The sequence below is a fragment of the Melanotaenia boesemani genome, chromosome 22 (assembly GCF_017639745.1).
Source record: "Melanotaenia boesemani isolate fMelBoe1 chromosome 22, fMelBoe1.pri, whole genome shotgun sequence".
In the NCBI taxonomy this organism is placed as follows: domain Eukaryota; kingdom Metazoa; phylum Chordata; class Actinopteri; order Atheriniformes; family Melanotaeniidae; genus Melanotaenia; species Melanotaenia boesemani.
In genome coordinates this window covers 19,634,114-19,649,798 of record NC_055703.1, presented here as the reverse complement: position 1 = coordinate 19,649,798, position 15,685 = coordinate 19,634,114, and the positions used below count along the sequence as shown (strand labels likewise).

At 34.8% G+C, this 15,685-nt stretch overlaps 1 protein-coding gene across 1 annotated transcript; it reads right to left on the bottom strand.

Annotated features, from left to right (window-relative positions):
- Nucleotides 1-459: 459 nt before the first annotated feature.
- Nucleotides 460-13,748, bottom strand: LOC121634255 (phospholipase B1, membrane-associated-like). The gene is made up of 38 exons (XM_041976791.1): nt 13,650-13,748; nt 13,260-13,332; nt 12,115-12,199; nt 11,968-12,019; nt 11,309-11,389; nt 10,961-11,026; nt 10,289-10,396; nt 10,136-10,210; nt 9,926-9,997; nt 9,740-9,814; nt 9,585-9,645; nt 9,138-9,196; nt 8,960-9,033; nt 8,800-8,843; nt 8,578-8,686; nt 8,220-8,271; nt 8,036-8,116; nt 7,890-7,955; nt 7,713-7,813; nt 7,529-7,610; nt 7,337-7,441; nt 6,599-6,694; nt 5,964-6,035; nt 5,770-5,847; nt 5,196-5,256; nt 5,009-5,067; nt 4,654-4,721; nt 4,535-4,578; nt 3,529-3,628; nt 3,394-3,445; nt 3,234-3,314; nt 3,092-3,157; nt 2,890-2,984; nt 1,789-1,870; nt 1,588-1,692; nt 1,397-1,492; nt 1,240-1,314; nt 460-932 (listed from the first exon to the last, which is right to left on the bottom strand). The coding sequence occupies exons 1-38, from the start codon at nt 13,746-13,748 to the stop codon at nt 669-671; spliced, it is 3,114 nt and encodes a 1,037-aa protein (XP_041832725.1). The 3' UTR covers nt 460-668.
- Nucleotides 13,749-15,685: the final 1,937 nt, after the last annotated feature.

Sequence of the window (15,685 nt, the reverse complement as noted above, 5' to 3'; positions counted from 1 at the left end):
AGGCACAGGTGACACAGCATCAGCATCTGGGTGGTGGGTGTGTTGCTGTGGTAGTGTGGGTCACAAAGTTTGAAAGGTTCACAAGCCGACTCACATTAATGGATGTGGAAATGGGGTGAGTTCACCAAGGCCATAACAGCCACTGAGGACACCAATTTTCTCAAACTAATAATAATAATAACAATAACAATTATTATTATTGTTATTATTATTATTATTATTTTTATTATTACTATTCACAAAGGCAACTAAAAATCATTTGAACAAATTTCAACACGTACAAAAAAGAAATTAGCATTATTATTTTTGTCATAGCATTTTTATTTTATCAATAAATAAATCTAACATACAATAGATTTGTATATAAAAATGTTTTCATGCAGATAATTTTATTACACAAATATTTTACATATTCTTTGCAGTATAAAAACATTTTAGCTTCCATACTTTAAGTGCAGTTAAGCAATATTTCCAATACTGACAAGAAAGATGTGAGTCTCTAACATGAATGACATTTTTGCCACCACATTCAAAAATCTGCTTTCCAGTATTTATTGTATACAGCATGAAACATGATCAAACATCAACATTTTTTTATGTAAGATAAACATTAAAAATAGATCGTAATGACATATCATTATGTCTCATTTCAGCTGTGAGTACAGATATCAAAACCCAGTTCCCTTCGTTTCTGCTACATTTCCACTGTTTTTGTTTTTCTGACGCTGAAAGCGACCCAGGATGATCCAGGAGACAGCAATCCCAGCTAACAAACTCACAATTCCCACAACTACTGGCACCCATACTGGAGTGGAGGAAGGAGACTTTGGCACAGTGCTGGGACTGGTGATGGTGGTGGTTGTGTTTGGAGCTATAGTGGATACAGGTAAACTTGATAGACTGTTGATCTTTGTGAAGATGAAGGGTCGGGCCTATAGGAAAGATAAAATGATTAGAAATAGAATAACAGATATTTATATCAGATGTTAATACATGAAAAACTTAAAAAGAAAAAAAAAGAGAGGCTGTGGCAAAAAAAAACTAACCTCCCCAACAGGAACTATAAACATTTAGAGTGTTGCATATTGAGAAGATCAAAATGTTATAAAAAAAAAAAAGTCATAGATTGTAAAAGAATAATGAACATGAAGTCATCTATAATAATTGTATCTAGTATGATAATAAAATTAGTTAAAATTAGCAGAATTATGTGCTGACTCAAGAGACATTCATAAATACCTCAGAGGGGCAGTGAATCTTGGAGCGGTCATATGTGAAGTTGTTGTAGGTCTGCTTCTTGCCAACAGGCTCCAACTGTTGAGACAAAGAGATAAAGTTATTTATTTTGCAGAGAAACCAGAGAAACTCTGCTCCAGTTGGGTTTACTGAAGCCCACCATGTTGTTCCACAGCGCGATGGCCATCTCAGCATGAGCTCGCTCACTTATGTGGAAGCAGTCAACAGAGAAGAAACTTGGGTCCGGCTCACCCACCTGGTAAAAAAAAAAGAAAACAGACATGTAAATTCCAGCATGAATATATTTGATTTTGGTCTCTTTGATTATGTGTAAGTCCTTCTGCAACCTACCCCAATTTGAGGGATGAAAGAATTGTGTAAAAATGGTTGAAGTACAACAGCAAAGTCTTCTTTTCTATCATAGCGATCTCCTGAAATAAGATGATTGAGCTCAGTCTAAGAAATGAAAAGAAAATAAAGACAAATTTAACAGTGATGGTGAAATACATATTTGGTGACATTTTGAATATTTCTTTTAAAAAATGCTGTTACCTGGTACTCATAATTAATTTGCCGGATTTCTTCAAACTCTGGAGAGTTTTCTGTTGGGTTGATAACACATGGACAGCTGATCCTGTTTAAAAAAAAAAAGAAGAAAGGGTCATTTGTGTGTAAATCATCATCTCTTGAAAACATCTCTCAAAATCTGATCTGTTATACCACTCTAACATCTGCCTTTCTGCAACTAGAAAGATCATCATCAGCCTTTTTTAAAGGGACATATACCATTATAAATCTTGCAGAATTTTTGCATGCAATCATTACATCCTATATTATGTTAATGTGAACATATCACAGTTAATGATCCATGTACTAATTAGGACAGTTGTACTAGTGTGAACTTGGTGTTTGCATCCTCATCCTAAAAGTGTGTTTTATCTGCAGCCCTCTCTCTTTGTACTGACTCTGCTTTAGCCAAGGACATGCTTCATTTCTCCAAATATGACCTTGTTTGCTTTAAAGGAACTGATAAATGATGTTTATGTTACTGTTTCTTATTATTTCTTATTATGTTTCTTATTTGTCACATGTGAAACATGGTGGTGGTAGCTTCATGATTTGCACTCATTTTGCTGCACCTGGGTTAGAGAACGGCTTTCAATGATCTAAGTCTGTGAAATAGTTTACAAGACATGCAGCTGAACTTAGTTCTGTGCAAGATTGCTCAGAGAAGAAGAAAGTCAAGATAACCCAATAGAAATATTGTGGAAAAACTTTAAGTAAGCTGTTTATGTGAGGAAACCCACAAACAGCCCAGAACATGAGCTGTTCTGAATGGAGATATTTTCAACAATTCTTTCAGGTTGATGTGCTTTGGTTGAAGTTATGCGCAAAGTTGTTCTGACCCATACTTTTCATAAATATGTAACACTGGATGATTTCACATATGATATTTGATATAAATATGATATTTTTGTTTCATTTGCTTGAATGGGTTCCCTGTAACTGCTCTTAAGACTTCAGTGAGAATTCAGTGTTGCTGAAGATCATATTCATGCAGTAATACAAATTTTGCAAACTTTCACAAACAAGTATTCACAATGGAAGCTGATGATAAAGGTGTAAGAATGGTGTAAAGTAACAAAAAATGACCTCTGCAGAAGTGAACAGCCCAGTGTGTTCCTCTGGACAGATTTCAACCAATTTATCTGCATTATCTCGACAACATTTACCAACAGTCTCGGTATCTGGAGATCCAATTAGAGAAGAGGGTAAATAGGCAGAAATATTATAAGTTAAGCTCATGAAGTGTTGTAGTTAATTAACTTTCTATCATCACTGAACTAAAACATACCTCTTTGGAGAGCATGTCCAAGCTGAGTTGAAGATTGTGACTGTAGTTCTTAGGTGACAGATTATTCTGCAAGCATCAAACATAGAATATAATTTATTTCCAACAATAAATATGAATTATATGAATTTCAGAAAACACTTACTTGGTCCAAGCAGTAACTGCAAAGATCATTTCCCCCAATGAATATTGTCACAAGTTTCCAGTCCTTTTCAAAATTGACTTCCTGTGCAACAAATGTACCAAATATGAGCATGAAGACAATTAAAACTTGATCTGGGACCTGGTTTGGCTGGAAGTCTTACCTTATTTTCTTTCATGGCATTGATAAGAGTTTGGACTTGTGCAGGAAGTTCTCTGTCAAAGAATGAATGTGTTAGAAGACTTTAAAGATGCAACAATATGCTCTCAAAGAGTTTTACCCAAAAATTAACGCATACGAGATCTTTGCTCCAGGAACAGCCATGTTGAAGCCCTTCTGTCTTGACCCCTGACCTTTGGATACACCCTTTAAGAAGGGGTTGAACTTCATCAGGATGTCTAAAGAGAAGAAAAAAAGAGTACAAAGTACAAAAACCTCTATACAGTTCTTTTAAACTTATAGATGAATGATGATGAACTAGCATAACATGTGCACAGCCAGCAGATGACTTAAACAACCCAACTCAGCCATAACCTTTTCACCTTGCTGACATCTAGTGTGCAATCCACCAGATTTCAGACCAGTTTCCTTTCAAGATTACAAAATATTATCCACTATATAATACTAATAATAATTCAATATTGAAAATTTACTCAACGTTATACAACATTTACGTTTCCTTATGAGTCTCATAAAGGGGCAACATTTATTGTTGTGTTAAACAATGTAAGGTTGCACAATACAGATCAGATGGGTTTCACAGCTGATCTAAACTGGGAGTAGAGGAGGAATATTCCAATAACAAAGTATTTAAAAAAAGCTATACTAATTTCTGATCTCATCATCTCCAATATTTGTAAAGAAAAACATTCAAAGACTGAAAGAAGGAAACAAAGAAACTTTCTTTGTCTAAGAAAAACATATGTTGTGCTTTTCTAAAAAGGCTTAATTCATGGCAGTGTTTTTATAAAAGTTTGAATAATACATAAAGAAAATAACCCGATTCTGCTTTGAAATCACAAGTATGTCTTCATTGCTAAATCTGAGTGAGTTGTGGTACCTTGACCATATTTCAGTTATTCTACTTGCAGTTTTTACCACTGCTGAAATGTGTACTTTGCAGAGAACATATAAGGTTTAATCTTTTATCTTGAAAATTCTGGGGGTTTTTTTGTCATGAGTTTAACCAACATCACTATCATGCTAATTATTTCACTTAAAACCCACAGCTGTTTAGCCTGGTTTGGCATTTGTACACAACACAACACAGCAGCCAATCCAGACTTTGTCTGATATAAACTCACTTGGCAGAGTGGTGACAGTATCCAGACTTTGATCCCCTCCAATGCTGCAACAAAAGCCCACAAACATTAGAGTGACTGGCAAAATATGATGTAAAATGAAACTTGAAGACACGTGATACCTCCAGGACACTCCTCCATAATCTTGATTAAGCTCAAGCAGGTTATTTGATTTTGCACCAGTTCCCGCCTGTGAGTACAAAGAAGCCTCAGTGCAGGTTGAAGACACAGGAGATAAAGTTAAACATGTAAATGACAATTAATCAAGATCATAAAACTCTACAACAAAGGCTGAACATGAGCAGGAAAGAGCGTAAGCTATGTAGCTAAAAATTAACTGATTACAGAGTGCATAGTTCAAAAAACCCTTGTAGATAATAGCTAATGTTGCACATTTTAACAGAAAATAAACGTGCAGTTCTGTGTGCTTTATTATAGAAAATAATTAACTGGGCATCATTGTGCTGTGGGACTTACTGTTATAGAGTCACCCAGCGCTGCCACCACCTGAATGTCTGACGGTCTCAGCTTGTGAACTAAAAAAATACAAAGGGAATTAAGCCAATCAACTTCAAGAATCAAATAATTTATTCAGAATTTGAAAGCTTTTTTGATAACAACAGAATATCATATAATGATTATAAGCTGTAATGGTTTGTCTCACCTGAAGTTGGCTCAATGTCTGATGGAGAAACATTCCCACAAGAGAAGTCACTTCCCCAGTTCTGATCAGAAAATAAATTCCAAATGACTAAATGCTTGGTTTAAGTTTAGGTTTAAAAAAATGTGGATGAAATCAACATAAAGATGTAAAAAAAAAAAGAAAAATGATGGAGAATTTAATGGATAAGAGAGATATAAATCTACAAAGTGCTGAGGACAGAACCCTTTGTTAAACCCCCATTTACATCAGAAACCTCAAATATACTATTCCCAAATTTTACACTCAAAACAAACAAAAGAAAAGAAAAAAGTAAAGCAAAAGCAAAGAAAAATGTGACTTTTTCCTGTTTTTTCTGAGACACCAGAGTAAGTACAGTTAGCTCTATATATCTTTGTGTTCATGGTCTATGTTCTTATGAAAGATAATTAGCTATTCTTAAAAGAGCAGTTTTAGCTTTTGATCAAGATTTTCATATCATGGTTACTTGTTTGTTCAACAATGTTTATATTTTATAAGAAGCTGCTTTTTGTATTTATTTAATTAATAAGTTGTCATGTAAACATTAGACTCTTACTGTAATGGGTCCAGGAGTTGGGGAGGGGCCAGAATAGATGTAGTTACTGTTGTTGTAGGTCCGAATAAAAGGTGATGTCTGTGAAAAGATTGAAACATTTGCATGAACATATCCTCTGTGGCTTCAAAATTTAGTCTGTTTAGGAGGGTTGTTGCCTTTTAACAGGATTTACCAAAAAAAGCACAACATCTTACTTTTGTTGGACATTTCAGAGTTGCAGATGTGTTAAACACCTGTTTGGCGGTTTTATTGCCAACAGGCTCCAGCTGCAAGAAAAACAGGATATTCAGTGACATATCTAATAACAAATACATTCCAGACAAAATCACAAGATGATCTGTTTACTGAATGGAAATAGAAGATGGTGATGGTGGTGGCAGGGCTGGTGGGGGGCTGGTGGGGGGGGGGGGGGGGGGGGGGGGGGGGGGGGGTCTACGTTTATAGTTGTACCTTTTATATATATATGTATATATATATATATATATATAAAAGCTACATCCACACACTTTCATTCTTTAATCTTCACTTTGAGGGCATATGAGGGCAAACTCCTGTCACACACAAACACACACGCTCCCATAAATAAATACATTGGGAACACAAACTGTCAGTTTAAAATAAGAGATTTTGAAAAATGGATAGATATATAAATGTTTAAAATAATTTTGACTAAAACTGCATTATATCTAACTCATGTTAACAATCTCGTCTTTATCTGATTTTTAGTAACTTGTTGATATTCTACCTATGGAGGCTTTTTTTTATACATCCACTGTACACAAAGAATGAGGGCAGACATGGGAAAAAATATTCATCTGCATTTATTTACCATGTTGTTCCAAAGGGAGCGAGCCATGAGGGTCTGGGCCTTGAGGCTGAGGTGGAAGCAGTCAGCACTGAAGAAAGAGCGATCAGGACGGCCATCCTAAGGAAAAAAAAAAATCCAAAATCTCTCACATTTAGCCTATTGACAATTTTATTATTTAAAAATATAGTTACAGGTAAAATTCAGGCCCATGAAAACTGCAAAAAAAATAATAATAAATAGATTTTTAAAAAAGAAGAAATATATATTGGAGCCTTGTTTATAAATTACAACATCATAAATTCTTTGTTTCCATAAAGACTTTTGTGTTTCATTTGCTGTAGCTTAACATGAAGACTGGTAACAGGAGTTCTTTCACCAAACACAGTTTTCTTTTTCATTTCTTTGTTTTCATATAAATTAAATAACAGAAAAGCTAAAGATTTGCTGATCAAAAAAGCAAAAAAGTTTCCTCTTTAAAATTCTAATTAGTTTTTCTTTGGATTGGTAGGGTTTCAAATGTCCTCGTTTTTAGTTTATGATCTTAATTTATTCATGCTGATGGCAAATGATTCAGATTTCCCGAATCATTTATAGAAGTATATTTTCAAAACAAAAATGTGTGCACATACAAAATATCAAACATATTGTTAAAAGAAAACATAATAAAAGTGACCATAAAATTATATAATTCCCAAAATGTGAATGCCAAACTTGTCAATTCTGATATCCACATGTGAAAAAAAGAACTTTATGACTGACCGGCTGTCTGGGGACGACAATTTCTCTGAAGAACGGTTGTATGACAACAGTGAAGTCTGAGCGAGTATCATATCGGCCTGACTCGACAATCTCATGCAGTGCGTGCTGAAATTATAGAGGCAAAATAGATCATTACTGACGATGATGATAATGATGATGATAAGGGAGGAAGGGTCATTTTTTGTGTTTTACCTGATAGCCTTTGTTGATGTTCTCCAAATTAAGAAGAGCCTCAGAGTTGGGCTTTGGCAAAACAACACAGGGACACAGAATACTGGCAAGAACAAGATGATAAGGTTTTATGATAAATTAAATCAAAATTTGAGCCCATGACCCAAACCACAACCTTTCAGGGAGAATTATAATAGATACTCACTTTACTAACCAAGTTGGGCATTTAAGTGATGTCTCAATGTGCATTTCTCTTAGCGGTGATATATGGATAGACTCTACAAGGTTCACCAGAGCCCGAGGGACCTAACAAAGATTAGTTTGGTAAATGGTTGCAAACAATTAGCTGTAACTGTAAATGTGCATATTTGTTGATCTTTACCTCCTTGTGAAGAAAATCCAGGCTTTCTTGAACATTGCGGATATAATTTTCTACAGAGAACAGCAGCTGTGAAAAAACAAAAATAAAACAGAAAACATGTTCAGCTTCAGTTTTCCTTTTTGATCTCTTCAAAAATGAATACTCACAGAGTTGCGGCAGTGCTCACAGGCGTCATTTCCACCAATAAAAACGGTGATCAACTTCCAGTCTGATTCAAAGTTGATTCTCTGTGAGACAAAAGAACTTGTATTAAATTGTACTGCTTCTTTCCTTCTGGAAGCTCTTTTGTCATTTATATTCTGGAGTTAAAATAAATATTTACAGACGTACAGGGTCATTTTTCATCCTTGCCACTAAGGCTTGCACCTGTGATGGTACATCCCTGGAATCAAAAGTAAAAAATAAAAGATCATCTCTAATAGTTAAAGAATGGACACATCTAATTTGTGTTACTCAAAATTCAATAAAGACCAATTTGATCCCATATTTTAACACACAACAAGTTGGGTTATATAACTTATCGTTTACATATTACTTCTCAAAAGAATCTATTTTTGCAGCTAATAACTTTGACATACACATCTAAGTCTACTGCATCAGTGCTGTTTAATTCTATCAACATAGACAGGTATTTAATTTTTTATTAAAACTGGGCAGATTGTGCCGAAAAGCCATCAGCAGGCCTTACTTGCTCTTTGCTCCTGCTACAGCCTGGTTGAGGAAAGCTTGAGGAGTGTCTTGCTTCCCCACACCAACCGAGTAACCCGTCAGGTTGTGGTTGAAATGTTTCAAAATGTCTGTAATAATAAAGAAGTAACAATGATAATCAACATTTCAGTGCCATCCCATGGCAACAACAATTTTATTTAATCAAATTTGGAAAAAAAATGAAGCCATCTGAAAGACTCACTGGGCAGGGTGGTGACAGTTGTAAGGTTTTCATCACCACCAATGCTGCAAAAAATACACAAAATTACTTTATACTCAAGAAAATTAACTGACATGCACATAGCACATAATATTAAGGCTATGCTGCAATAAAGTGTGAAAACTGTAGAGTCGTGACTCACCTCCAGGATAAACCTCTGTACTGACGCAGGACATCCAGGATGTTGTTTGGGCTGGAAGCAATACCGTTCCCAGCCTGACATGTAGAATTGGACAATGTTTTAGCAACATGCTTAAATAAAGTAAATGCATGAATTTCTTAAAACATCTGCATGATAAATAAGTGATTAAATGACTTACTGTCAATGAATCTCCCACAGCAGCCACTACTTTGATATCTCCAGGCCTGAGTTCATGGACTATAAAAATAGAGATGTTGAAGCAGTCTGAACAATACAGGCTCTAAATCCCATTAAAAAGTAGTTAAATGATATTTTAAAAGAGAACTCATTAATAACTACCTTATAACACCTGGATAATTGATTAATGATAATGCCATAAGACTTACATTACTTACAGTACTGTATAGTTGGACAAAACAGGTGTTTTGATAGGTTTATATTACTAATTTAGTTTAAAATATACATTAAAAGGCTAATCACAGAATAAATTATCTTGGATTATGGTGAGAATTTTTAACCATTTAAAGTGGACTTTCATATGAAAATGTCTGTAAATACACCAAAAATTATATCAAAAGAAAATGCTGAAATGAGAAAAGAAAGGCTGGTAAAGCAACTGTTTTACCTGAAGTGGGTGTGGAGGCAGAGGGACCAAGGTCCTCACAGGGCATATCTGTCCCTGGCAACTGAGAAGATGACAAACAGAGAACAGTTAGAAGCAGACAGGCGGCATGCAGCAGGGTCACAACCTCCATTTGGTTTGGCTTCGAACACACTCACTGCCTGAGAAAGAACAGAGACTTCGCTGTGATGATATGAAGGAGAATTTCCCTCTGTCCGCAAGAAGGGTTGGTCCTTGCCAGAGGAAGAAGAACATTAGTATAGCTAAATTATCATTTCTCTATCAGTTGGCATGCTGACATGTTGATTTAACTGTTTGTGTGGGTTTTCTGCATAGTTATTCACCTCTGTTGGACATGGCAATGTGATAATATTTCTATTGTCTGCTGTTTTATGTTGGTCATCTGTGGGCTGCAGCTGTAAGACAGAAGAATCATTGTTTTGTTCATGATTGTGAGGCTGAGCAAAGCAGTAACAGCAGCTGAGTGTGACAGAAGGGGACAGATGGAAGGGAAGAGATGACGATGGATTTCACTTTGACAATTCAGGCCTCACCAGATTTGTCCACATCTGCACCATCAGATCATCAATGCGCTTTAACTCTTCGAACTCAGAGAGAGGCTTTCCATTCTGTTAAAAGAAAATGGCTCAGCTTCAGGAACTGCTAAATGAAGGCTCAAGTTATAACTTCAGTTGCAGGAAACTCACAGCAACAGATGGAGGGTCTCTGATAAAAGGTGTGTCCTGCAGAGTGACGGTGAAGTCATCTCTGTCGCGGTACCAATGCTTTTGTACCATGAGCTCATCCAAGGATTCCTTAGAAAAAGAAAGTTTCATATTAAACAGGTCAGATATACATTTGTCCAGGATCATTTATCCAGATTACAGAAAACTCCACCAAAATAGGTAGAGTAGCTTAAGTGTGTGGATGCGAAATGCCAACAAACCTGTAGTGCTTGAGTTAGCAGGGCCCTCTGAAGCCTAATTTCTCCGTCATTGCTTGTATTAACACATGGACACTTCCTGTCAGATTTGAAAGAGTAACTCAATAAACTTTATATTAAAGTTGAGAAACTTATTTTAAAAATTTGATTTTAATTAAAGAGATTTCTTGGTCTATATTAGAAAACAGATTTGATCCTTTTTCAGTTTCATAACACATGTTAAACATGATTTCATAAGCCAGAGGTTTATATATTAGAAAAATTAACCAGAGAAAGTGCAACCTACTTCCTCTGCAGAGTGTAATGCTCTCCATCCCATAATGCAACACTGACAACGGTTTGTTTCAGCTGCAACACAGTTAAGAAAAAAGAAAAAAGTGTAAATATTAATAATACAATCAGTGTTAGAGAATGAAATGCATTAAATTAAACATACCTGAGTGTGCATCAGCTGCAGAGCCTCATCCACGTCTTCAACCACTTTTTTGATATCTGATAGTACCTGCAGCACAGAAACAAAAAATGAGACTGCACAACCCTTCAGCAGCACAAATACTAAACTTTTCCACATGACAATGTCCTACAACAGACTCAACAGCACAAACACCAAATAGTTTTTCTAGAGCTCCCTCTATCCAATTACAGTCTCTCAAGGAAAGTTCAGGAGTGACAGTGTGAGGCATTGGTGTAAAATAGATAAACAAGTGATTTTGACTTGAGGGAATTAAAGCTTACAAGCAAAAAAACACCACTAATCCTATAATATATTTATAACTGTGTTTACCTGCTGCTGCTCGCAGGCACACAGCTGATCCACCTGGATAAAGAGAAGCACCAACTTCCAGTCTTGATTCACATCAATGTCCTGTTGGGTAAAAAGAATTCACAACACTCACTTAAAATTGTGGGTAGTTAAATATGTTTGTCATTAAATACCAATTTTTCAGTCATTACCTCAAACAAGGCAAAGTTTCTAAACATAAATAATGGCCACGATCACTGGCAATAAAAAAAATAATAATAATAATAAAATTGCTCTCTGAGTGCTTCCAGTTTGAGACTGCATCCCTTGGCACAGTTCTTGTTTATCATTTCCAGTTAACCGTGTATATAGAGTATTTTACTGAATACAAAGTTGGCATTTAGACAAAAAGTTTGACAAATATAAAATATCTCAATTTTAATAGAACTCATATTAATGGCATACTTGTGTTTTCAACAAAAACTAATTAAGTAAGCTCCTTTTTTACTCAAAGTTGATATGAGGTGCAGTTCTTTGAAAGCCATTGCTTCTGAATTATTCCCAACTTATTCTCTATAAGATTTACTACTAAATATTTAATAGTTATTTTCTCCTCTTTTCTGAAGATGCCATGTGTATTCCCCTTTACTGAAGGAAAGCTTATAGTGAACAACCCAGATTCTAGATGGAAACAAATCTACCTTGTTTGAACGTAGATAGAGGGAAACTTCCTTTGCCTGCTCCACCAAGGTGCTAGAAAGAGAAAATTACATTATTTTTTATTTTTTTTTTAACATGGCTCATCACTTGTATGATATTTGTCATGAGGCACAAAAATCGATCTGTACCTGTGTGGAAGTAGCTGAGGGGAGTACGATTCTGTTTCATCTGAGAGTTGGCTGATCAGTCCAGGACTGAAGACAGTCAGCAGTTCTGATAGAGAAAGGTTTAACATAAAAACCCTGCACAGAGGAGCTTAAATCTTTAGCTGATTAACCAAGACGTCAGCTGACAGAAAACCAACTATTAGAGTTTTTAGACTGTCCTGACATCTTCTTTCACAAAAAAACTGGTTATCTTTTTTTGAGTTTTGTTCTACTGAACTAAAATAAGCCAGTTAAATATGTCATTTTAGGTTTAGCATATCTTTTTGTTGTTTTATGACATTATGTCACCTGACATAAATAATAGAATAATTTATAAAACACATGCAGCTTGAATAAATTTCATGGAAATTGAGTTATGTTATCTCTCAGCATCAAAACAATATAATACTGAGGTGCCACAAATTTAATAAATGCATTTAACTCATTTTGCAGTCAAAGGTTGCAGAAATGTACATAATAATGATGCAGATGCAGCTTTAACTGGGCTGCAAATCCTGGATTTATATTTTTTCTGTCAGACTAAATGAAATATCAAAGGATGCTTCAGTCAACAACTGTGAATTTCCTGCTTTGTGTCATACAGTATTTTATCTGAAGTACAAGTATTTTGTGTTATTTCATAATTAGCTTTCAAAGAGATAACAAACCACAGACCTGCTGTAGATGGTAAATGTAATGGGGCTCATTGTTTCATTAAATAAATTTATTATAATTTATTTACATAGTGATTTTCAAACACATAAAAACCAATAAAGGCAAAATTCAAATGGTTCAAATATATTAAAATAAAAAAAGATTATCCTTTGATATTAGAATTAATGCTGATATCAGAGTAATAAAGATAGCAGTATGAGGGTATTCATAGTATTTATATATCTCAAATACTCTAATATACAAGTCATGTCAGAGAAAGTAAAATGTGCAACAGGTCATAAATGTCAACAACCTGGAGCTTTTTTCATTACATCAGGCTGGAAAGCAGGACAATAAAAAGAAAAGGCCAAACAACAAGTGACACACAATCCCAAACAACCATTTTATAATATGAATTAAGTGGCAAATGAAGCTCTAAAGTTTTTTAAACATAAGTAAAAGCATTAACTTACCTCTGAGTCTTGATAGGACTTTGGACAGTTCAGTACTGCAGAGAAAGACCACATTATGAATTCCTGAACCTTTCTGTATATTTAAAGAGGTGAAATGTGCTCACCTATGCTCATGAAAACCAATGAAGGAAAGTACAGCTACATCTGATGGTCTGACACTGTCAGCTAGAAGAGAAAAAAATCCTCTTTTACAAATAACAAGACATTTATAAAAGCAGTGTTATGGGCTGATTAAAAAGGGTTGAGAGAAAAATTGTGTTAGCAAAATGCACCATATAGCCAGGCATTACACAAAATGTCCTGTTATATCTTCTTTTTTATGCATTCTTCTCTTTTTGCAGTAATTAAATGAAGTTTGATTATAAATCGGCTGATGTATGACTCACTTACCAGTGGAGGGAGGCTGCTGAGGGGGAAACGTCTGAGTGCAAGGCAGTCCAGTTGCTGAAAGGCACCAAATGATAGATAGTCCATGAGTAAAACATCCATGATGTGCAATGAAGGTACAATTAAATGCTGTTTTATTTAAAAAAAAAAAAAATCTTTTTATGTTATTGCCCAAAGTCACTCAAATCTACTTCACTTTGAAGACTCAAAAGGAATGCAACACACACCATCAGCAAAGATAGGTTGCAAAGAAGATATATGCATAATTAGCTAACTTTTTAAGGAATTAAAAAGTATATTCTTTTCATATTAATATAACTTATTCTAGAAGGGTTAAGTTAATTATTTTTTAAATCTTCCAACTTTGAACATTTGTCTTTTGAAACAGATTTTTACAAAACATGAAAATAGATTTGAATAGTTCTAAAAAATGAACAAGAGTAATAGATTATTCACAGTAGAGACCTGTTGTCCACGAACGTCCCAGCAGGGAGATCAGAAGCAACAGTTGAAGCATCCTCTCTATCTTTTGTCTCTTCCCCCTTTTCTCTCAGCACTGCTTGTTTCAGCTTTAAGCTCTTTTCTCAGTCATTATCAATTTTACCTTTAAACTATGTGTATAATAAATCTGCATAAAGGGGAGGGGACAACTTAGTTTTCTTCAAAGGACACAGTCAAGGTTTTACAATGGAGCAAAGATGCTGATAAGATCAGAATAAAACTTTCTTTTAATAAAAAGTGATAACAGTAAACCTGTTTCCCAGCAGTCAGGCTTTGCCTGTTCTCATCCTCTCCAGTAGGTGTCATGATTTTGAGCCTGGTGGCCTTTCTGTAATCTTTTAAACAAACTAACAAAACAACAGAGGAACAAATGAACCGGAAAACATGAGAAAATTCTCACTTTAAGGAAAATTGTGTTGTTTTGGTTTTGTGATATTGATGCTATCAGGCAAGAGTTGTGCCACTTTTTACATTGAAAGGAACTTTAGATTTAGATTGATTTTCTTTTCCTGGGGTTTTTGTTGGCTGCCTGTCAATAAGAACACCACTTTGTTACATAAGGTGAGAAATCAGTTTATGTTTATGTGTGAGAAAACAAACAACTCAGGTCCAGGGAAAAAGGTTATCTGAATTGTGAGCATAACCTGCTATCTTTACAATAGTTCCAAAGAAAGGGAAAATATTATGGCAGAAAGATTAAAAGGAGAATAGTGTAGAATTTAAGACTGTGAATATGTGGAGGTTTTCTTATTAATGGAGTTATTTATAAAGATACAACAGTCTGAACATACATCAGCCCTAAATGAGTTTATGTGCACTTTTTACAGTGAAAAAAAACTTCAAGAAAGCAGGATTAAAGTTGTTTTTTTTGTTGTTGTTTTTTTGGGTTTTTTTACATAACAGGAATCTTTTGACGATAAAAATCTTTAACAGTCTTCCAAAATATAAGGTTGTGGGATATAAAATAAGGGATAAGGGGATGTAGAGACAAATAAATTATGAAACTGAACCACCTGAATTTACATAATACTGATATTAGGTTGTACCGCCTTTAGCCTTTTATCTACTGTCAAGGACATAAACTTTGCCTGAACTTCCTGATGAAGCATAGTACTATCAAACTAATCAATGCTAATCTCTGAACAGATAACTTGACCATTCTGCCTTGTAGCTCTGTTCACAGCAAACAATATGTTAAAACAGTAAACAACTTGCTGGTCAATTTGGCATTAAAACACCATTTGCTCTTATGTTTTAAGGCACATGATTTTGCAAAAGATATACAAACATCATGACTTCTCACAGTGCACTTCATTACTTAATGAGAAGCTTGAGGCAGAGAAAGAAAAGAAAGAAAGAAAAAGGAGTTTAACAGCTCCCTCATTTCATAAACATGAAGTCAAGATAATGAAAATAGTCTATTGAGATTTTTTGTCTGTTTAGATCTATTTTGTTAAATGACTACACAGAGTACAAATGTGCTTGACATTACAAGTGGAATTTATTTTCTCATACAGTTAAATATGAGAGAACTGTTT

What these genes read in the sequence shown, in the direction of transcription:
- LOC121634255 (XM_041976791.1), bottom strand. Translation starts at nt 13,748, where the DNA reads ATGGATGTTTTACTCATGGACTATCTATCATTTGGTGCCTTTCAGCAA. An exon ending in CCTCAGCTACTTCCACACAG is followed by an intron (nt 12,020 to 12,114) that starts GTACAGATCGAT and finishes TTCTCTTTCTAG; the next exon opens with CACCTTGGTGGAGCAGGCAA. An exon ending in AAATTAATTATGAGTACCAG is followed by an intron (nt 1,693 to 1,788) that starts GTAACAGCATTT and finishes TTCATTTCTTAG; the next exon opens with ACTGAGCTCAATCATCTTAT.